The sequence below is a fragment of the Medicago sativa genome, chromosome 3 (genome assembly GCF_051527215.1).
Source record: "Medicago sativa cultivar Bolivia chromosome 3, Bolivia_mono, whole genome shotgun sequence".
NCBI lineage: Eukaryota > Viridiplantae > Streptophyta > Magnoliopsida > Fabales > Fabaceae > Medicago > Medicago sativa.
The window spans coordinates 19788769-19812976 of record NC_140751.1 but is presented as its reverse complement, the minus strand read 5'-3'; the positions used below and the strand labels follow the sequence as shown (position 1 = coordinate 19812976).

Here is a 24208-nt window from a genome sequence, read left to right as displayed (position 1 = left end):
GTTGTCTTGCTACTCATTTGTTATCTCCTAATCTAATTTTTGTATATGAAAAAAGATTAATTGTTCATATTAATTTGGTTTAATTGCAGTTTTGGACCCTAATTTTTCAATTGTGCAATTTTAACCTGCTTGTTTCTCCCATAGTTTGTCTCCTTTCTAATTTCATAGTCCCCCTAGTCAGATTTTAACCAAATATTAACAAATTGTTGCTGATGTTGCATTTTTTTTAATTAAAATTGATTTAAAAAAAAAAAAAAACTAGGCGCATGATGTGACAACGCAGTAACCAAAATCTCCTCCAATGGATATAAACACAGTAACCAATCATTCTCTTCTCCATCTATATTAATCTTTGTTTTCGCGAGCCTCCATGTCCATTCCCCAATTATCTTATCAATTCTTCATAACTATTTCATCTTCTATTCGAATTCTCCAAATTTATCTTTGTTTTCTCATAAATTTCACATTCATAATTTAGAAAGAGGTATAAAAAAATTTCACTTGTGTTTGAATTTTTCTGTAATTTTTTTGTTTACTTTTCTGTAGGTAGTATCAACATGTGTTTACTTTTTGTTTAAGTTATCAAAAAGTAAAATTTTAGGCTAACATAGTGTATTATGCACAGTAATTTATGCATAATGCTTGTTTTGAGGTTAGATTGGTTTAACGACCAATATCAGCAGGCATGTTCAAGATGAGATATTAGTCCCCTTAAGCCATTGCCTTCAAATTAATCAAGCAATCAAAGAACTCTCCTCATAAGCATTTTAACTACTTGACTGTTTAGCAATCAATCTGAAACATTGTTGAGATTCAAAATGACAGCTTGCAACATTTAAAACCCAACAAGTTCAAGCATTCAAATGACATTGTTTTGTTACCATACAACATTAAATGAAACATTACAGTCCACTCAAACATCCAAAATGACATTATTTTAACAAGCACAATTCAAACAAAATTACTTTAATTTTTCCCCTCAAACTCCTACAATGTCGCCATTTAGCTACTGCATTGTCGCTCTCCCTTTGTTCCCCAATATACAAGTATTTTTAGGTGATACATGTTTTATTTTTATGCATTTTTAAGGTTTAGAATTAATGATAATTTTTTACTTTAATTTTTTATGTGAAAGCACGTGACGCCAATTTTTATGTTTTAATTTTCTTTAATCTTTTATTTTAAGTATCATTGTAACCAACTTGCCCAATAGAGACAAGACACGTCAATTTATAATGTCACGTCAACACCGCTTGATTAGCATTTGGTCAAAATCTGACTAGAACTATGAGACTAGAAATGAGATAAACTAGAGGATTAAAATCGCACAATTAGAAAATTAATGGGTCAAAACTACGATTAATCCTAGTAATTTTATAAATAAATAAATTTAACTCCTAAATTTACTTCCCAAGTTTAAGTAATGATATTTTGACATCCATTTGATGACAACTTTGTTGACAACCTTGTTTTTCTCACTTCTTATTGGTCAAAAACAATGGAGAGAGAAAAAGGAAGAGAGAGAATAACAATATCATGTGAGTATGAGAGAGAAAGTTGTTCAAAAGTTGTCAAAAAATGGTTGTCAAAATATCATTTCTCCCCAAGTTTACATAAATAAAAGCATATAATTCTACATTATAGTTTACAACTAACATTGCACCTCCCCCATCCCCCCTTTTGTAATCATCACACTCACACGCTACAATACTACAACAGTGACGGATCCAGAAATTTTTACTTGTGGGGGCAAGGTTTTATATAATAAATATTTGTACAATTTTTTTTACCAATAAGTAAGTGATAAAATAATAACATCATTATTATTGAAAAATACTCACTACACTGTTATATTTAGAAAAATGAAAGATTCCTTAACTTCTACAAATTAAAATTGTTATTTGTGTCTCTATATTTAAAAAAGTATTGTAGAATTTTACTCATTTTCAACACTATCAGAAACCCCCCCCCCCCCCCCCCCCCCCCCCCCCCCTCCCTATGAGAATAATGCATTTGTACATTTGATTATGTAAAATGTAAAATTCATGAGACACTCTTCTTATGGTATAAATTTCCAGTTAATGGAGGCAATATATTATTTTAACAGGAGGCAATAATTTGAATATCAAATATTTCAACACATAACATAAACATTAGTGGAGGAAATTGCCCCTAATACCACATGAGTGGATCCGTGCCTGACTACAAATCCGTTTATTTAAAATTTAATAACAAAACATAGGAAAGGGGAATGCAACTTGCATAAAAGCAAATTTCAAAATCAGAAACATGACGAGTACACATGTGGCAAGAGCCTTGGTTGAGGGTGCACTAATAATGGCACAGCTCTCTGAATACCTAATCCAAAAGCTTCATCCATGTTTATGTCTTTTGCATTTAACCCATTTTCAAGCTCCCAATTAAACGAATGAACCAAGGTAGCAATTTGAAGTTGGACCATTCGAATTCCTAGATTCAATCCCGCACATATTCTACGTCCAGCACCAAAAGGTATAACCTCAAAATCATTTCCCTTCACATCAACATCACAGTTCTCACCACCTGGTAAGAACCTTTCAGGATTGAACTTTAATGGATCAACCCATTTTCTTGGGTCACGAGCTATGGCCCATACATTTACCAAAAGAGTTGAACCCTTTGGAATGTGGTACCCAAAAATCTCACAGCTTTCAGATGCAATTCGTGGGAGGGAAAGAGGTGTTGATGGGTGCAAGCGAAAGGTTTCTTTTACCACTGCTTGTAGGTAAGGTAGTTGAGATAAATCATCTTCTTTCACGTTTCTGTCTCGGCCGACAACAGTCTCCAATTCTTGTTGGACTTGGGCTAGGATTCTTTGATTCCGGAGCAACTCTGCAATGGCCCATTCTATGGTGATTGATGTTGTCTCTGTCCCAGCTACAAACATGTTCTGAACGAAAAATCAAATAAAGCTGTAATTATGTCTTATTATAAAATTGGTCAATGTCAAAGTTTATTTGGATTGAAGTTTACAAACACAAGTTTGATTAAATTTTACAAACATAAGTTTAGTTGAAATTATATTTGTTGCAACATGATTTAAATTTAGGCACCTTTTCTTTCTATATCATATATAGTAGAGAATGAATTTTGTTTTGTCGATATGAAATAATAGCATATTTTAACATCTAATTATAAAATTTAATGAGCTTTATAACCTATTCAGATAACATAGTAAATTTTGACTCTAATTTCACCAAAATTGTTTGAAACGTGTAAATAAGATACCAATTTCAATATTTTCATTTGTGATTAAATTTTCCAAAGAGTAGGTAACATACCATAAGCAGTCCTTTGATCTCAATATCAGTAAGTTGATTTCCATCCTCATCCGTTTCCTCTTTAAGTGACAACAAAGTACTCAACAAATCCTTATGTTTCTCACTCTTAGAAATAGAAGTCTTATGTTCCTCAATAATGTTTGTTAAAAATGCATCAAACCTCTTGTGTAATTTCTTCATTTTAGCTTGAAGTCCTTGAAGGTCTAGCCATTCCAATGATGGAATAAAATCACCAATGTTGAAAACTCCACCTAAAACCATCAACTCATCAACCATAGCCTTAAAATCACCAGCTTTAGGATCAAAATCACCATTTCCTTCATTAAATACTCTCCTTCCTATCACAGCCCTGGCAAGTGCATTGGTGGTACATACATTTAATAGTTGTCCTAAGTTCACAACTTTTGAGTTTGAATGATTACTTGCCAAATTGTTGACCAATCTTGCTATCTCTTCCTGAAAATTCAATTGATTAGGTTGAACTTATTGAATAATGTCATTTGAAAAATAGTGGAAAACCCAAACATTCCCTCAACTGCCTTTTTTTTTTTTTGTTGTGGTGGCTGTGGTTTGAACTCCGGACCTTACATATATTATACATTGTCTCTATCAACTGAGTTAAGCTCATGAAGTCCTCAAACTGCCTTTTAACTAAAGGGATTATAATATAAAATGGCACCAATTACAATATATTGGATAAAAATATGTTTTCACTCCTTGTAAAAAAATTGTTTGTTTTCAATCCATACAGGTATACAAATTTTTGCTTTTAGGTCTTGTTATTTCATCTTACTATCTGCAAATTAATTTTATATTAAAAGTGATCTCTATAATATACATGTATTATTCATTTTTAGTTCTTATGTAGTTCATATTGGAGGTACTAAAATCAAATATTTTACATATTCTAATAATCGATTCCAAATTTAACAAATACTTCAAGGACAAGAAAAAAAACAACGAATAAAAGCAAAAAGAAAGTATATTTTTAAATACTACATACAAAAACATAAAAATGCATTCCTTAAAAAAACAGAAAAATACATAGACTAAAAGCAAACAATTGCATATATACAGGACAAAAACATATTTCAATCATACAAAACTAAATGGCTTAAATTTACTTTTAATAGTCTATTTTACACTAGTTTAACTAGCCTTCTTATTTTAAAATCTGTAATTTTTTCCCACTAGTTTATAAATGTCAAACCCAAACATTTTCTCCACTCAAACTCAAACATTTGAGTTAAAATTGGGTGATGTAGTGAGATTATGACGTGACAAGTGACTTGCTAATTAATAACATCCACACTCAAGAGAACGTACATATAATATATTTATGATTTTTTCAATAATAATAATAATAATTACTACTCCGTCCCAATTTAATTGACACAATTTTGTTTTTCACACATATTAAGAAAAATGTATAAATAAAGGGGAAAGTAGAATATATTGTATTGGGAATGATAAAAGTAGTACTCCATCCGTTTCAAAATACATGTCCAAGTCAACCACTTCACATATGCCAATGCACAATTTTGACTGTTAATATCTTTAATTATCTAAAGTAAAAAATTATAAAAATTTAATATTTTGAAAATATTTGTCGAGACAAATCAAACAACATCTTACATGCTAATATTTGTATTTATACATTAGTTAAAAAGTATGGTCAAAGTAAGTCAAGTGAATAGTGCACATTGCAAAAATTGGACATGTATTTTGAAACGGAGGGAGTATTATTTAGTGTTATATTGTATTGGGAATGATGAAAGTTGTATTGAAAATTGAAATGGGTCAGTTATTTTGGGACACTTTTTTTTAGAAAATTGGACAGTTATTCCGGGACGGAGAGAGTAATAAACTATGTCCCATTCAATTCAACACATAAAAAAAAGTACTAAACGAGTCACAATATTAAATCTATATCGTTTATTAATAATTTTACAAGAATAATTCTATATCATTAAGTTTTAATATCTTAGTAAAACTCCTTTTCCCTATGAGATGTGATTTCCTTTTGTTTTATCTCTACTAGAAGTATGTACTACATCTTATGAAGCCAAACCTCACTTACTGGAGATGGTATACGGTAGATTTGCATATTCATGTCATTATGACGTTTCATTTGTGTCATTCAACTATTATTTGCGTCATTATGACGTTTAATTTTGTCAGCAAATAATGGGTAAGATTTAATAAATATAAATGCGGCATCCATTTTAAAACAAGTGTCACTTTAATCAATATAATTTGTCTTAATTACACTCCCCTGAAAGATGCTTGAATTACACTTTCCTCCCCTCTTATGTTAAATTATACACTCACCTCCTTTGAAAAATAAAATTTATACTCCACTCTCTTATAAGATGCTTGAATTACAACCCCCTCCCTTAATAATTAAATATGCACTACACTTTAATCTATTTTAACATAAATAAATATTTTTATGATATATATTAATTTTGAACCATCATTTATGAAAAGTTAATTCATATATTTATAAATGTCAATGATAATTAAATTTAAATATTTTGCTATTGATTTGATAATTTAGAGTATAAAATTAACTTTTAAATAAGCATGCTTTATTGTCTTTAGTAATTTTTCACATATTTTAATTTTATTTTGGGTTGTTTCATATTTTATAATAGGGTTTAAAACTACATGTTAATGAAATTGTGGATAAAAAATAGCGAAAAATACGTATTCAATTTTTATTATATTAAAATAAATTCGCAATACTATTTTTTTCGAAGTGTGTTAGATTATTATTATTAATTTTCTAGATTATTAGAAATAAAAAATAAATATTGAGGGAGTAAAGTGTTGATTTTAACATAAGGGGGAAGGAGAATGTAATTCAAGCTTCTTTTAGGGGAGGGGAGTGAAAAGTTTTCTAATATGTTTTGAATAAGAGGGGAGGGGAGTGTAATTCAAGCATCTTTGATGGGAGACGAGTGTAATTTACTCTTTGTTTTAAAATGAACATTATTTACATTTTTTAATGTATAATTAATTTTATGTTTCTAATCGTGTTCTCTATTTAATGTTGTGTATACTACGTCTAAAATATTATTGCAGCTCTTGTTTTTATAAAAAAAAAAGTTATTGTATATGACACTTTGCATTTATAATGGTGAGAAATAAACCAACAATAAATAAGATTAATTTAGTAAGAGTGAAGGTGAGAAAAACACAAGAAGGGGGGTTGAATTGTGTTTTGAAAAATTCTTCGTTTCTCTTAAAAACTGAACACACTGATCAGAAGCTAGGTGAGACAGCTTCTGAAGTGATAATCAGAATCTAAATGCAGCGGAATAAAACAGAGAGAGAGAAGAAGAACGACACAAAGCAATTATACTGGTTCCTTCCACAATCCGGAAGTAGTCCAGTCCCCCTTGCACTTCCAAGGAGATTTCACTATGAGTAATATCTGATTACAAATGCTCAAGCACACAAGCAAGAGACTTCCAATGCTCAAGCACACAAGCAAGACACTTCCTTTGCTCAAGAACACAATCAAGAGACTTCCTGCTCAAGCACAACTGCAAGAGACTTCCTAACTAAACAAAATTACACAGAAAATTGTTTAAGGTTGAACACTTGATATACAATCAGAGGTGCTCACAATACAAATCAGATACAGACTCAATGGACTTAAGAATTTCTAAGATATGACTTTGAGACACAGAAATTCTAAGTGAATGCAGAACAATTTCAGCAGAGGTTTGGTACTTGTGAAAATCTTGTGAGTCTTTCGTTTAGCGTTCTTGCATTGCCAAATCTCTAGGTCTTCACTCCTTTATATAGAGGTGTGAAAGAGACGTTGTGAAATTGCCAGCACACCAAAGAGTCGTTATTGAAGCTTGATCTTTCACCAATGATCTTTTGCCTGATTTGGTTGTTGTCCTATGAAGAACCAATTTGAAATCCATTCCTTATCCAAAGGAACATATATGCAGGCGAGACCGTATTCTGGAGCTGTTTTCTTGTCTTGAAGCGTAGACACAAAACAGAGTAGTGGAGAACGTGGTTGTACAATTCGTACAAAGTACAATGTCAACGCTTTCGTCCAAAATGCAAGCACAAGCCTTCAAACACCTTTGAAATGACCGTTGCAAAATTCCACTAATCCTTTGTTTGTGTTTTCGAATCCAATGGACAGCTTTTGCATTGATAATTCTTCAATTCTTGAATCTTTTGCAAATCCAGTTGAGATTCAGCTTCTGGTGAAATAGCTTCTGATGAGGCAGCTTCTGATGATGCAGCTTCTGATGATATGACTTCTGCAGCTTCTGATGACGCAGCTTCTGATGATGTGGCTTCTGGACCTCTTGTCTTCAGAAGCACTATTCTTCAGGAGCAGCTTTACTTCAGGAGCGCTATTTCTTCAGGAGCAGCTTGACTTCAGGAGCGCTTTGCCTTCAGAATCATCTAAGCTTCATTTTCTTTTGCTCTTTATTTGCTCATTCAGAACCAATGATGATGTGACTTTATAATTATGGTCCTGTGCACTTGAACAAATATTAGCTAGTCCAATTTACAATTTTTAATACCTTGTTAACATCAAAACTCTTTAAGGTTCATTGTTAAACACATTTTGTTCCAACAATCTCCCCCTTTTTGATGATGACAAACAAAAGTATTTAAAATTGATCAATTGTTGTTAATCTAATTAACAAGTTGACTTTGGGGTTCTGAGGTTTGTAAGCTCATAATCTGAGGTTTGTAAGCTCAAACTCCCCCTGAGTCTGATAGTATTTAAGGTGAGGTTTGTAAGCTCCCCCTAAGTTCTATCCAGGTTAATTAAATTCATTTTTCGCACAATAAAAAATATCAGAGCTTAAAAACAAAATTGAATCATTGAAAGAATTAACTTATAGATAAGAAGAATGGTTCAATTAATTTTACTTGAATTTTGATACTCCTTCGTTCGTTCATAGCTTATACCAATAAGGTAAAAAAAATGATAGAAGTTTTTCAAAAAATTTCAAATGCCATTAATGGGGCTCAGAGCCTTTAAATACTTGTCACATATACTCCCCCTTTTGTCATTATCAAAAAAGATAAAAATAAGCATAAAAGACAAAAAGATTTGAGAAAAACTCAAACAAAAGAGAGTATACAAGAAATTAATTAAATAAATCAGATCAAAAATATATGAACATGAATATCTAAAATATCAGAAGCAGCTAAACAGTCAGAATCAGTAAGCATTCAGAAGCAAAGAGAATTAAAACAGAATGGTTTCAGAAGCAAGGACTAGGAATTCAAAACAAACAACAAACAAAAGGAAAAACACAAGGGTGTGCAACTAAGTGTTGGTTTGATGTTGTTTCTTCATCTTCTCCATTTCTTCAATCTTCTTCTGCAACAGTTCTTCAAGCTGTTGTTGCCTCTGGAGAAGAGCCTGTTCCCTTTCCTTAGCTTCTTGCTGCTGCTGTGCCATCTGTTTCTTCAGAAGCTTACACAACCTGGCTTCTCTGGTCAAGTAGTCCGTTTCTGAGAAGAAAGGCTGGTTTGCCAGGAGCAGTGTAGAACTTCTTACTCTAAGACTCTGATTCAGATTTTCCATTAGCCTTCTGACTGATGCTTGCTTGACTCTGATGCATTTAGCCTTGATCTCTTCAATAAGCTCAGCTGCCCGGTTCTGAAGAGATGCCCAGGAGTCTTCATATGCACTTGTGAGATCAATTGTCCTTCGTTGATCCACAAGATTATGCAATCTACTAAGGATTGTCAGAAGCTCAGCATTGATATATCCAGATTCCAGGATGTTTGTGGGTGGATGTTCAAGGATTTCAAGATCAGAATCACTGATTTCCAAATCTTGAACAGGGTTAGGAACTGGAATGGTAAAGTGTGTTTGAGTGTTTCAAGATGAAGGCTGGTCAGAGGCTTGAGAGGAGGTTGAGGCTTGAACATTGACTAGAGAGTTGTCAACATCCATGGGAATTGGTTGTGGGGAGTGTTCAATTTCAGTTGGTGGTTGTTTTGGTGAAGTTGATGTTTGAGTGTTGAGTTGGGGGTCAATGGTAGCTGTTGGTGATTGTGGGGGTGTTGTGGGTTTATGTGGTTCAGGTGTTTGTTGATGGGGGTTTTCTGAAACAACATTTTCAGAAGCAGCTGCTTCTGGAGTTGCTTCAGAGGCCTTTTCTGAAGTAGATTCAACATTTTCTGGAGGAATCATGTTGAGAGGTTGAATGTTAAGGGGTTGAGGGTTAAGGCGAAAGATAGTCTCAATGACTTTTTCTCTCTGCACAGCCATTTCAGCCAACTTTTCAGTAATTATGTGACCAACTGGCTCATAAGTAGTTGACTGAAAGGGCTTTTTGTTGGTTTTGGTTGATGTTGACTTGCTTTTTACTGGTTTTTGAAAGAGTTGGGCTAAGGGTATATCATCATCAGAATCATCAGAATCTGATAATGGTGTGGATGCGGAATCTGATGATATATTAATTACCTTCTCTGGTTCAGGATCAGAATCCTCTTTAACAGACTCACTGGTCATCAGCAACAGTTGCTTGGCTTCTGAAACTACAGACTCTTGTAGCTCAGCAGCAATCTCCATAGCTTTTCCAATAGCTTCTGACACAATAGTAGCAGCTTCAGTCTTCTTAGAAACATGAGGGAAGTTCTTGGTCCTCCTTACTGCTTGCTTCCTTTTCTTCTTTGGTATTGCAGGTTGATCAAGAGTAATGCCAACATCCATGATCATCCTGGAATCCATGTCTTCAATGGCTTCTTCAATAGAAGGTACTGATGAACTACCAATTTTGAGCTTGTCAGTAGCAACTTTTGCCTTTTTAGCAGATTGTTCAACCTCTAGATATTGCTCTGCAGTCATCTTCCTTTTTGACTTTCTGCCTCTGGCTCGTGGCAGAGCACCACCATACATTTCCTCTGGAATATCTTCCAATCTGATTCTCTCATTGGTTGCCTCAAAATGTTCCTTTATATAGTACATCTGCACTTCAATGGGATCCTTCTTGCAGATGGGTGGAAAGTCCTTCATAAGATCAGACTTAACAAGTGATTCACTCAAATCTGTATGAAGCTTGGTGACAGCAGGGATCAACTTCATATTCTTGAGGGTTTGTGCATTAATGAACTTTCCAGTTTTAGTATCAAGCAACTCATCTGTGAAGGCTTCAGCACTGCTTAGTTTGTCCAAGACTCCTCCTTGATAGAATATTTCTGACAAGAGTCTTCCATAAGGTACCCAGGTTCTATTTTGCAGCTGACTCTGTTTCAGACACTCTATCAAGTATTTGAACATATATTTTGGCACGTTCACTTTCTCCTTCTTAATGAAGTGTTGAAGAAAGACTTTTTGTGCCAAATTGGGTTTCTCACTACCACCACATGGAAGTAAGTCCTCATTCTGAATCTTCAGAAGCAGCTTCTTATCCATGCTTAGATCAGCATACTTTCCTGCTTGCGTTGAGTTGTACAGGACCAAGTTTACTTTTTCCTTCCAGAGGCGTTCTTCAGCTGTATTTGAGAGATCAATTCCAGAGTATTTTCCAGAGGCCTCTCTACAGAGTACAGCTTCTATCTGCCATTCCGCAATTCTCACTGGAATACCACAAATACTTGACCTGATTTCAATACCTGTAAATGGCTCAAGTCCCATTTCTTCTCTGGTCTTCCCTTCCAGTTCGGGATAAATCAACACCATTTGACTTTCTTCAGTTATAGACGCAGCTTTGTCATAAACCTTAGCCCTTACCCAGAAGTGTCTTACCAATGCTTCGTATGTTGGTCCATTCAACATCTTGAAGTAATGCATAAGTTCCTGCTTTTCATAGTAGCTTCTGATCCAACACTCATGGAAGGCGAGTGATTCAAAATCCACCGGATTTTCTATTTGAACCTGTAGTTCCCATTCTTCCAATTTCATGCTTCTTCCTTTGTAGTCAAATTCAGGGACCATCTGTGAAGTAGATTTTGAGACTTTTGAGCTTGATGATGCCATTTGATGATCGACGAAGATTTAAAGAAGATGAAGATTTTAGGGTTCTAAGTCTGAGAGAATGCGCTTACTTCGCAAGAGGTTTGAGAGCAAATGTGTTTGTTGTGAGTGAGTAGTGTGTGAATTGTCAAAGTGTTAAAAGTAAAACGATTGCAATTCAAAAGAGACAAACAAACATAACATTAATGACAAAATTGGGGGCGCGTGAAAAGTACTTTCAAAGCTATTAAATCATCATTGCCCTTTTTAGTTATACACCAACACATACAGGCCACGTAAGAAGTTCACAGAGTAACTACCAAGTTAGTGGGCCAGAAGTTACTTTTAAAAAGTAACTCCCAACGTTTCCACTAATTCAACTATTCAGAAGCAATAAATCCAGCTTCTGGACTTCAGATGCTGACGTCATCAGAAGCGAGTTTTCCTCAGAACCTCAATAAAGAGCTTCTGATGGACTACTGCTTCTGAACTAACTTCAGAACCTAAAATCCTATTCAGGAGCAAGCAAACATCTAATCAGACACGTAATGCATGTTCAAATTTTTCTTTATAAAATCAAATCTTTCAACAGTTAAAGGCTTAGTAAATATATCAGCCCATTGATTTTCAGTATCAATGAATTGTATATCTAAAATTCCTTTTTGAACATAATCTCTGATAAAATGGTGTTTGATTTCAATGTGCTTGGCTCTTGAATGCAAAATTGGATTTTTAGACAAACAAATAGCAGCAGTATTATCACAATAAATGGGAATACTGTTAGCAGTTATCTGATAATCTTCCAACTGATGTTTCATCCAGAGTAGTTGTGTACAACAACTTGCAGCTGAAATGTATTCTGCTTCTGCTGTAGACATAGCAATAGTTGTTTGTCTTTTGCTAGCCCATGATATAAGATTATCACCCAGAAATTGACAGTTGCCACTGGTTGACTTTCTTTCAATCCTATCACCAGCATAATCAGCATCACAGAATCCAATTAGCTTATAATCTAAGGATTTCCTATAAAGGAGTCCAAGATTAGTTGTTCCTTTCAAATACCTGAAGATTCTCTTGACAGCAGTCATATGAGATTCTTTAGGATCTGATTGGAATCTTGCACACAAGCATACACTGAATAAAATATCTGGCCTAGATGCAGTGAGGTATAACAAAGAACCAATCATACCTCTATACAGCTTCTGATCTACTTTAGCTCCTTCATCTTCTTTGCTTAAGTTGCACGTGGGGTGCATTGGAGTGTTCATCACTTTACAATCTTCAAGTTTGAACTTCTTCAGAAGCTCCTTTGTGTACTTTGATTGATGAACATAGACTCCATCTTTGCATTGATTGATTTGAATGCCAAGGAAGAACTTCAGCTCTCCCATCATGCTCATTTCAAATTCATCCTGCATCAACTCAGAAAATTCCTTGCAAAGAGATGCATTAGTAGAACCAAATATTATATCATCAACATATATTTGCACAACAAGAATATCTTTCCCAAGGGTCCTTCTGAAGAGTGTAGTATCAACCTGTCCTATTTTAAAGTCATTTTTGATTAAGAAATTACTTAGTCTATCATACCAAGCTCTGAGAGCTTGTTTCAAGCCATATAGTGATTTCTTCAGTTTAAAAACATGGTCAGGATATTTAATATCCTCAAATCCAGGAGGTTGCTTGACATACACTTCTTCTTCTATGACACCATTTAGAAAAGCACTCTTGACATCCATTTGATATAATATTATGCCATGATTAACTGCATAGGAAAGAAGTAACCTGATTGCTTCCAATCTTGCAACTGGAGCAAACGTTTCAGTGTAATCAATGCCTTCTTGTTGACTATACCTTTGTGCAACAAGCCTGGCTTTGTTTCTTGTTACTTCACCTTGCTCATTCAGCTTGTTTCTGAATACCCATTTTGTTCCAATAATGTTCTTGTGCTGAGGTTTGGGTACCAGATCCCACACATCATTTCTTTGAAATTGATTCAACTCTTCTTGCATAGCTAGGATCCATCCATCATCTGAAAGTGCTTCATCAACTGTTGTAGGTTCAATCATTGAGATTAGTCCAATCATTGACTCCTCTTGTCTGAAATGTGATCTTGTTCTTCTTGGACTATCTTTGTTTCCAATGATTAGCTCCTCAGGATGTGAAGACTTGTGTTTGAATGTGTTTCTGGGAGGATCTGCTTGATGTGAGCCATCTTGTGCTTCATCAGAAGCAGCTTCATCTTGCGCTTCTGATGTGGGTTCAGCTTCTGGACTATCTTCAGACTCAGCTATCTGATCAGGTTCTGGAGTAGCTTCAGGAACCTGTATCTCTGCAAAACTTTCACCTTGCTTTGAAGTTTTATCTTCAAGCTCCTTGTCATCAAATTTAACGTGCATAGATTCTTCAACACAGAGTGTTTCTGAATTATACACTCTGTATGCCTTTGACCTTTCAGAGTAACCTAAAAAGATTCCTCTTTGGGCCTTGGCATCAAATTTCTTTAGGTAGAGCTTGTTGTTCAGAATGTAACATGTACATCCAAATTGATGAAAGTAAGAGATATTGGGTTTTCTTCCTTTAAAGAGTTCATATGCTGTTTTCTCCAAAATAGGTCTAATATAGATCCTGTTTTGAACATAGCATGCTGTATTCACTGCTTCTGCCCAAAAATGTTTTGGTAAATTGTTTTCATAAATCATGGTTCTGGCCATTTCTTGTAAAGTTCTATTCTTTCTCTCTACAACCCCATTTTGTTGTGGTGTTCTAGGAGAAGAGAATTCATGGAAAATTCCATGTTTTTCACAAAAAGCTTCAAATGGCTCATTTTCAAATTCTCCACCATGATCACTTCTGACTTTCAAAATTTTTGATTCTTTTTCAGATTGAATTTGAGTGCAGAAGCTACTGAATACATCACATGCAACATCTTTACTCTTTATGAATTTCACCCAAGTCCATCTGCTGTAATCATCAACAATGACTAATCCATATTTACTTCCATATAAGGATGCAGTACTCACTGGTCCAAATAAATCAATATGGAGTAATTCTAAAGGTCTTGAGGTTGAAACAATGTCTTTGGTTTTAAAAGATGATTTCACAATTTTCCCTCTCTGACATGCACCACAGAGTGCATCTGAATGATAGTCAATGTCTGGTAGCCCTTTCACAAGTTGTAACTTACTAAGCTTAGAGATTAACCTCCAGTTAGCATGTCCCAACCTTCTGTGCCACATCCATTTCTTATCATTCACTGATAGTAGGCAAACCACCTTCTGATCAGCCAGTTCAGAAAAATTGATTTTATAGACATTGTCAACTCTCTTTCCTTTGAACACAATGGATTTGTCTTCCTTGTTGATTACTGTACAGTTGGGTTTTTCAAAAAGCACATCATAACCATTATCACAAAATTGACTAATGCTCAAAAGGTTATGTTCAAGACCATCTACCAACCATACATTATTAATTGAGGTAGAGGAATTACCAATAGTTCCTGTACCTATGATCTTGCCTGACTGGTTGCCTCCAAATTTCACATTTCCTCCCTCTTTCATTGTTAGGCTGAGGAACATGGACTTGTCTCCTGTCATGTGTCTTGAGCAACCGCTGTCTAGGTACCATGATCTTTGCTTTGGCACTGCTCTTAGACATACCTGCATCATTGACATTTTTAGATTTAGGTACCCATTGTTCTATGGGTCCTGGAAGGTTAGTACTTAAGGCTTTACTCTTCACTTCTTGTACCTTGTGCTGTGAGTTGGGTTGCTTCTGATTAACCATCACCTTAGGTTTTGGTACTTCAGAAGCAGTAACTATCTTCTTCTGAAACTTAGACTTCAGAACCCCAGATTTTGGTTTCACCAGACTCTGAGGAATAGGTTCTGATCTTTTCAGGATCCTGACCTTTGAAGTCTTGGAATCAGATTTGATCATAGCCTTTGACTTAGAGTTCTTTGGCGTTGAAGTAATCTTAACCTTAGGACTAGAAGCTTCAGGTTCTGATTGAACAACAGTTTCCAACTCAGCCCCTTCTGGTACAAAGAATGTTTTCAGACCTTCCTTGATGCATTCACAACAAGATTTTAGATTGGTTTTCTCAAGTTTCACTTCTGGAAAACCAATTCCTCTGCCATTGTTCTTGTAAATGCTATAAATCATAGAAGCTACTCTGCTTCTGTCAATGCCAGATATAATAAAATCTTCAAGAGCAATTTCATGGTTACTTAAAGGTTTTTCATTACACTTTTCTTGTAGCTTCTGACATAAGAACCTGAGCTGATCTTCATATGTTTTACACATGAAGTCAAAGCCCCTAAGTCCTTGTTCAGAAGCTTTCAGATCCAATAGAGTTGATTTTTGCTGTTGTACCAAATCAGCATATTTTTCTTTTAAATCCTTCAACTCATTGGTTCTTACTTCAAAATGTGTAAGAAGTTCTTTAAGTGACTCAACAAGTTCATCTCTGGGAATTTTGGAATATACCTCGTTTTCATCTTCTGAGTCTGAATCTGATCCAGCTTCTGAAGTTGCTGTTGCTACCAACCCAACAGCTACCTTTGCATCTTCATCAGCTTCCTCTTTATCAGATCCAGATTCACTACCCAAATCATCCCAGGTTGCCATTAAACTCTGCTTAATCTGCTTCTTGAGTTTGCTTGGTTTGAATGTAGACCTCTTTGACTTGTCCTTTGACTTTTCTCTTTGAAGATCAGGGCATTCAGCAATGAAGTGTCCAGGCTTCTTACAGTTGAAGCATCCCTTCTGATCTTCTTTCTTTGAGCTTCTGGAGTTACCCCTTCTGGAGAGAAACTTTCTGTTCTTCTTGGCCAGATATTGAAGTCTGTTTGAGAGCATGGCCATTTCAGCAGCATCTGGTTCAGAATCTGAACTTGACTGTTCTTCCTCTTCAGATTCAACTACTTTGAGAGCTTTTGATGACTTGCCTTTGGATGGAAGAGCTATTGATTTACTCTTCTTAGTAGACTCATGTTCATTAAGACTTAACTCATGAACTTTGAGAGAACTAACAAGATCTTCGACACTTAAAGTGTTTAAATCTTTAGCTTCCTCAATGGCAGTCACTTTTGGTCTCCATCTGGCAGGTAAGCTTCTGAGTATCTTGCTTACATGATCAGAAGCAACATAGCTCTTCTTTAGAATCTGTAGCCCAGAAACTAAGGTTTGAAATCTTGAGTACATCTCCTCAATAGTTTCATCATCCTTCATCTTGAATAACTCATACTGATGTACAAGCAGGAGAGCCTTTGCTTCTTTGACCTTCTTGCTTCCTTCATAATTTGAACAGAGAGAAGCAAACATAGCTTTAGCAGTGGATTTGTCACTCATCTTCATGTATTCTGCTTTGGGTATGGCAGTGACAAGTGCTCCTCTGATAATATGATGCTTCTTGTAAAGTTTCCTCAGTTCTGGAGTATGTTTCTTTCTATCCACAGCAGCTCCTTCTTCATCAAGGACTAAATCACCAACACCATCTTCCAGAATATCCCATAATTCTTCATCCAGGCTCATGATGTAACTGTAAAAGTTGGTCTTCCACCAAGAGAACTCTTCAGCATCTCCATTGAACTTTGTAACTTTTCCAACACTGGTTTTCTTACTATCACTATAATCATGTGAGACATGTTTATAGCTAGTATCACTAGAACCAGTAGGAGGAGGAGTAGACATGTTTTTCTCAGATCTTTGACTGTTGCACGGTTAAGTGTTACACAACAGACCAAGGCTCTAGATGCCAATTGAAGGTGAGAAAAACACAAGAAGGGGGGTTGAATTGTGTTTTGAAAAATTCTTCGTTTCTCTTAAAAACTGAACACACTGATCAGAAGCTAGGTGAGACAGCTTCTGAAGTGATAATCAGAATCTAAATGCAGCGGAATAAAACAGAGAGAGAGAAGAAGAACGACACAAAGCAATTATACTGGTTCCTTCCACAATCCGGAAGTAGTCCAGTCCCCCTTGCACTTCCAAGGAGATTTCACTATGAGTAATATCTGATTACAAATGCTCAAGCACACAAGCAAGAGACTTCCAATGCTCAAGCACACAAGCAAGAGACTTCCTTTGCTCAAGAACACAATCAAGAGACTTCCTGCTCAAGCACAACTGCAAGAGACTTCCTAACTAAACAAAATTACACAGAAAATTGTTTAAGGTTGAACACTTGATATACAATCAGAGGTGCTCACAATACAAATCAGATACAGACTCAATGGACTTAAGAATTTCTAAGATATGACTTTGAGACACAGAAATTCTAAGTGAATGCAGAACAATTTCAGCAGAGGTTTGGTACTTGTGAAAATCTTGTGAGTCTTTCGTTTAGCGTTCTTGCATTGCCAAATCTCTAGGTCTTCACTCCTTTATATAGAGGTGTGAAAGAGACGTTGTGAAATTGCCAGCACACCAAAGAGTCGTTATTGAAGCTTGATCTTTCACCAATGATCTTTTGCCTGATTTGGTTGTTGTCCTATGAAGAACCAATTTGAAATCCATTCCTTATCCAAAGGAACATATATGCAGGCGAGACCGTATTCTGGAGCTGTTTTCTTGTCTTGAAGCGTAGACACAAAACAGAGTAGTGGAGAACGTGGTTGTACAATTCGTACAAAGTACAATGTCAACGCTTTCGTCCAAAATGCAAGCACAAGCCTTCAAACACCTTTGAAATGACCGTTGCAAAATTCCACTAATCCTTTGTTTGTGTTTTCGAATCCAATGGACAGCTTTTGCATTGATAATTCTTCAATTCTTGAATCTTTTGCAAATCCAGTTGAGATTCAGCTTCTGGTGAAATAGCTTCTGATGAGGCAGCTTCTGATGATCCAGCTTCTGATGATATGACTTCTGCAGCTTCTGATGACGCAGCTTCTGATGATGTGGCTTCTGGACCTCTTGTCTTCAGAAGCACTATTCTTCAGGAGCAGCTTTACTTCAGGAGCGCTATTTCTTCAGGAGCAGCTTGACTTCAGGAGCGCTTTGCCTTCAGAATCATCTAAGCTTCATTTTCTTTTGCTCTTTATTTGCTTATTCAGAACCAATGATGATGTGACTTTATAATTATGGTCCTGTGCACTTGAACAAATATTAGCTAGTCCAATTTACAATTTTTAATACCTTGTTAACATCAAAACTCTTTAAGGTTCATTGTTAAACACATTTTGTTCCAACAAAGAGTGTGATAACTTTTGACATCATTATTACATATCTTAATATGTTTAAAAACCTAAACATCACTTATTTTGAAACGAATCAAGTACCGTAATTTTATTACTTAGAATAGATCATCCATAATAGAGATACTCATTTTTGAGTACCTAAGTGGGAGTTGAGATCCTCTCCATTTACAATTCTCTCCATTTCCTCAATTTGGAAAGATATAGACACAAAAAATCTTGAAAAAAGTATACAATAATTAATGATGGCGAAACCTATTTATTAAAAGCATTTATTACCTTTTTTGTGTCTGTCTCTCTCCAACTTGTATACTCTATTTTGTTTTGATAAATGGTGAAGATCTTTACTCTCTAAGTGGGTCCCACATCACTCATTTATATTGTTTTTTAATAATAGTACTTAATAAACATTCAATCACTCCAACTCAACACATTTACAAAAAATTCTTAACAACTTTATATCATTTATCAATACTCTATATCATTATATTTTAATATTTTTTAGTATTAATATGACATGAGACTCGCATAGAAAGGATATTTAATTGAGCACTCTTACTACACAAGCACCAACTGAATTTTCTTCCTAACATGGTACCCAGGGGTGGATGCATTTGTAGACTATGTGGGGCTAAAGCTCAACATGAAATTTTCCTTTTTTTTTAATAGATAAAACACATATTAAAAATAAGATCTTTTAAATGTTTTGTCACTTGTTAATGATACCAGAAAATAATTATAAGAAATGATGAATGAGGGATGAGAAGAACTTATATCTAAAGTTTTTAAAATTTGCAATAAGCATGATATTGATGTGCCTGATATGGATGCACCGTATGCGCAAAGGAAGTAACTTTTCATTGAAAAACACTAATTATTTATTAAAAGGTTATATATTTAATATAAAATACACAAGTTACAAGACAAATTTACCATTTTAAATTTCTTAATATGTGCAAATTTGCACATAATAAAAAAATTCTTCTTATTTTTAATATAATTTACATTATTGTTTCTTCAAATTTTTAGTCAAATGTCTAGATCCGCCCCGATGATACCAGATAGATTGCTTAATGGGTCAAGCATCCTCTTGGGATGGTCATGTGTTTGGATTGGAGGAGAAAATGATGTGTGAACACAAATTGCAACACAAGCATCCCCTTACTTGTATACGGTTTTTTATTTAAGGAACCTTACTTGTATACGGTGTGTCCTTCAACATGGATTTTTTCTTAATGTTCTTAACTCATCTAGGCAATGATGCATGATGACGTTTTATTTTGTTGACAAAATACATGATGGATGAGTTTTAATCCAACTGAACATCAACGTCTCAGTTGCTACATCACCCACTTTTATATTTCAAATTAACAAGTGAGAAAAATTCTTATATTCATTCATTATCAAATTACAGATTTGAAAATAGAGACCAAACATCATTAATGGTGTACAATAAGGGGGGCAAAAATGCATTTTAAATAGAATTTAGTTTTTAATTTCTTTTCGTCTTCTAGAATGTAATAGAAAAGGGAAAATTCATATGTATGTGATTTTGTAGTAATTTTCATGTCTTGACAAGGAAGTTTAGTCCATTTGGTTGTACATACTTTCTTCGCCACTTAATAAGTGATCCTTTTGTAAAAAAATATTATTCTAAAATAACTGATTCTTTTAACTTTTCAACTCAATATTAATTAATTTTTTTCAATTATAACTCTAATTAATACAACTTTCATCACTCTCAATTCAATATATTACACATTGCATTTATGATAATAAAAAAATGTAACAATACTTGACAAGAACACTTAAAACCATTTTTCTCTCTCCTTCGCTTAGATATTTTTCTTAGGGTCTTGCTAACCAGTGTCTTCAGGACAATGATTAAGGAATCTATAAATAATTTTTTTTTGTCTTGGGAATATAAGATATTACTTTTAATCATATAATTATTACACAATTTTTTCATAAAAACTTAATTGTTTTGGATGCTTAACCAATGTCCTGAGGGCAACGATTAACATTCTATTTTTTATTAATAAGTGTGAAATGAACAAACGAATCACTTGTTTTAGGACGGATGGAGTAAATGGTAACTTTGAAAATCAGACATTTTGCTAAATAACTTGCATATGGGTAAAAGTACTGTTGTCGGTTCATTCACATGCTAAGTCCTCTTCAATCTTAACTCCTTTACCATAGCTCCTAACTTTCTTTGCTCCATACTTTACCAAGTCTTTGTTTTGGAGCCATGCAATAATGTCGTACTTTTTATAAACTAATCATTTTGCTTATTAAAAAAAAAACAGAGAGAAACAACTGTGCCTACAACCGTAAAAAAATAAACTGGACTTGCAAAAAAAATTTGGAGCATCTTTCACTCCTTACATGTGTTTGGTACAAAAAAATAATAAAAAGCTTTTATGCCTTTCAAAAATATATATTTGAAACTTCCTAAAAAATATATATACTTCAAAGTTCAAATTATACTTTCAGACACATTCTTGAATTTTTAAGAATAGTGGAAGGAAAAATAAAACCTCAATTTTTGTTTGGGGTGCAAAAACACTTGTACTACAAAAAATTAATAACTTTCTTTTTGATAAAAAAAATTTACAAAAAAAATTAAGATTTTTTTTTTGTTGACAAATAATTAACTAAGATATTTTTGGTACGCCAACTGAAAACGCAAGGCAGGCAAGCATAGATAGATGTCACAATTTTGAAAAAGGGGTACCCTTATAGGTAGTATATTTACGTCACATTTAATTTTGTTTGACTAAATAAACATTACATTTTAAACTTTAAATATATTTTATCTATAGAGATAACCTTATATAAACATCACATTTTAAATTTTAAATATATATTCTCCATAGAGATAATCTTATTCAAGATATCTTGAAAATTAAATATACTAGGTTTTATTTGAATTTAAACTTTGATTGACATAATGTAAGAGTTTAGTATCTTCTAATAGACTTAATCTCATTGGTTACCCTTTATGTTCAACAAAAGTGATCGATATAACTCTTATAACGTGATGAATTAATGTTCAAATTCCACCTAAAAGATGTATTCAAATTTAATATCCATTACGTACCATATATTGCAAGAATTTTAACTAACAAAGTAGAATAATGTTAGAATTAGATGATAGAGTGTATTGATTTGTTTTTTTTTTATTTTTAAATTGAGGATCTTCGTACGCATTGTATAGACTAATCCTTTAAGTTGGATAGAACAGTAATATGTGACAAAACTATTCTTCAAAAGAGTTAACACCGTAGTATTTTCAAAGTTGGATTCAAACTCAAAACCTCTTGTTAAAGTGAAGAGACCTTTTACAATCACATCTAGTTGCTCTTGTGTATAAAGAGATGTATTGATACACAAATTTATGCTAAATTGATAAAAGGATCGGGGCCGGCCCTATGCAAGTGTATCAAGGCCTTTGACACAAGACTTCAAAAATTTGAAAAAAGACTTATGCTTGGACAAAATCTGTCACTAAATGTCATTTTTCCGTTGGTTAAAGTCTGGAAGACAATAATTTTGTTGTCAATTACGTTTGCCTATAGGTAACTGTCTGTTTTACTTTAGGTAAAAACAGTCATGTTTGAACCATTGCTCATATATCTTACAACAACTTAGTATGTGCTTGGTTTCAAGTTTTCTACCCTAGATTCACGTTTTTCGTAGTTTCCAAAGTGTTTTTGCCGCTATTCTGAGAAGCTCCAAATGGTAGCTTCTGTGTTGAAGTGAAAAGTTGTCATGATTTGGTTCAACTTGATGTTTTACCAAACACATATGTAGTTCAACTACGGTAGTTGTTTGTTCCTATAATTGGTGTTGAAATTATTTGTTTCAATTAATTTTAAATAAAAATTGTCAAGACTATAATAGGACCTCCAAATTGTCAAGACGGCCCTGAAAAAAGAGGTATTCTTTATGATCACTAGACCAAATCAATAGTATTTTGGCACACACATAAAAAAATTATCCGTAAAACATTCAATCATTTTTTTTTATCAATTTCCTCTCTATCATTAAAAAAAAAAAAACTTCTCTAAGTGTGTGTGACTAAATACTATTTATTTGATCTTGTGTCCATATTATAATTCCTCCTGAAAAAGATGTTAACTAACCTGACGTAGGTGTTTAAATTCATCCAAGGATTGGTTGGAGAAGAGATGAACAGTAGTGATTTTTCTGAGAAGTCGCCACCTTGGGCCATAAGGACCAAACACAAGATCTTGATAATTATAACCTATGTACTTAGCTCCGGCATTAGGTGGCCGGCTACTAAAGTTAGCATCATGAACCTTTAAGAATTGTTCAGCTACGGAGGCCGAAGCCGCCACGATCACATCCACCGAGCCTAATTTGAGGTGCATCAAAGGGCCATAGGTTTCAGCCAAGGTTGCAAGAGATTGGTGTGGTGCAGGGCCAAGGTGTGGAAGGTTACCTATTATTGGCCATGGTTTTGGTCCAGGTGGGAGTGGTAGTGATGAAGTTCTTGTTGCAAACTTCACAAAACGGTATATTAAGATGGATAATATGAAACTAGAGAATGCAATGAGCCATAGAGACATGATTCGTGTTATGTTAAGTTGTGGCTATGATTACGAAGATGATGTACCTAAGCCTCGATGGTTGCTATATATTTATAAAGGAAAGGTTTCCCTGACTGTGCAATGATATTAAGAAATTATTAGTAAATTATTTTAGTACTTTTGTTATAATATTTTTTATTGAACAGGCTAAAATGAGACTTATATTAACAATGAAACGTCACTTCTTCCGCACAAAATGTGCTAAAAGGGAACGACCATAATTACTACTATTGTTATAATATAAATTTTACACATGCGGTATAAAAATTAATGAGGTATAAAAATTCAAGTTGTATTTTTAATTGTGTAAAACTTTTGACACTCATGATATATAAAAATTAATTCTTAAAAAAAATTAAGATATATATATATATATATATATATATATATATATATATATATATATATATATATATATATATATATATGGGTTATGATAGAAGACACCTTTTATGAAGGTGTCTTTTAGCAAAGTTATAACTAAAAAGTGAAAATCACACCTTAAGGTGTGACTTGTTAAAAGACACCACCAAAGGGTGGCTTGTAACAAAACCCTATATATATATATATATATATATATATATATATATATATATATATATATATATATATATATATATATATATATATATATATATATATATATATAGGGCCGTCTCTAGGTAATTGGAGGCTCGGCTCTCATGTAAAAATAGGCCCCTAAAGAAATAAAAACATTTTTTTCTCTAAAAGAGCAATTATCTATTTAAATTGAAAATAAGATTCGTAAAGATTAAAAAAAAAGTGTTTATTGTAACTAACACATAAAAGATCAACATTCTAATCAATAATATAAAAATACAATTTAAGCGAATATCTTTATCAATCTTTTAGGTTATATTTTTTCTTAGATTGTACAAAGTCAAAAATAAAAGGTTTATATTGTTTTTTTAAGAGAATAATTATAATGTTTGTTCTTTCAAATAATTTTTTTTTTAATATTTGTTGTTAGAGTTTAACTATCTTATACAATAAGTATGGGCCAAAAATTACAAGAAGTGTTCTAACAAAATAAGAAGAAAATGTTTTCATTTGTAAATATATAATCCAATATGTTAAAGAGAATTTGGCTAA

The 24208-nt window shown here is 33.7% G+C and overlaps 1 protein-coding gene across 1 annotated transcript; it reads right to left on the bottom strand.

Moving 5' to 3' along the window:
• Positions 1–2117: 2117 nt before the first annotated feature.
• LOC146936233 (flavonoid 3'-monooxygenase-like) lies at positions 2118–23119 on the bottom strand. Its single transcript, XM_085751196.1, has 3 exons — positions 22628–23119; positions 3321–3776; positions 2118–2929 (listed from the first exon to the last, which is right to left on the bottom strand). Exons 1-3 carry the CDS (start codon positions 23072–23074, stop codon positions 2282–2284), a joined length of 1551 nt encoding a protein of 516 aa, XP_085607322.1. The 5' UTR covers positions 23075–23119; the 3' UTR covers positions 2118–2281.
• Between the last annotated feature and the right edge of the window lie 1089 nt (positions 23120–24208).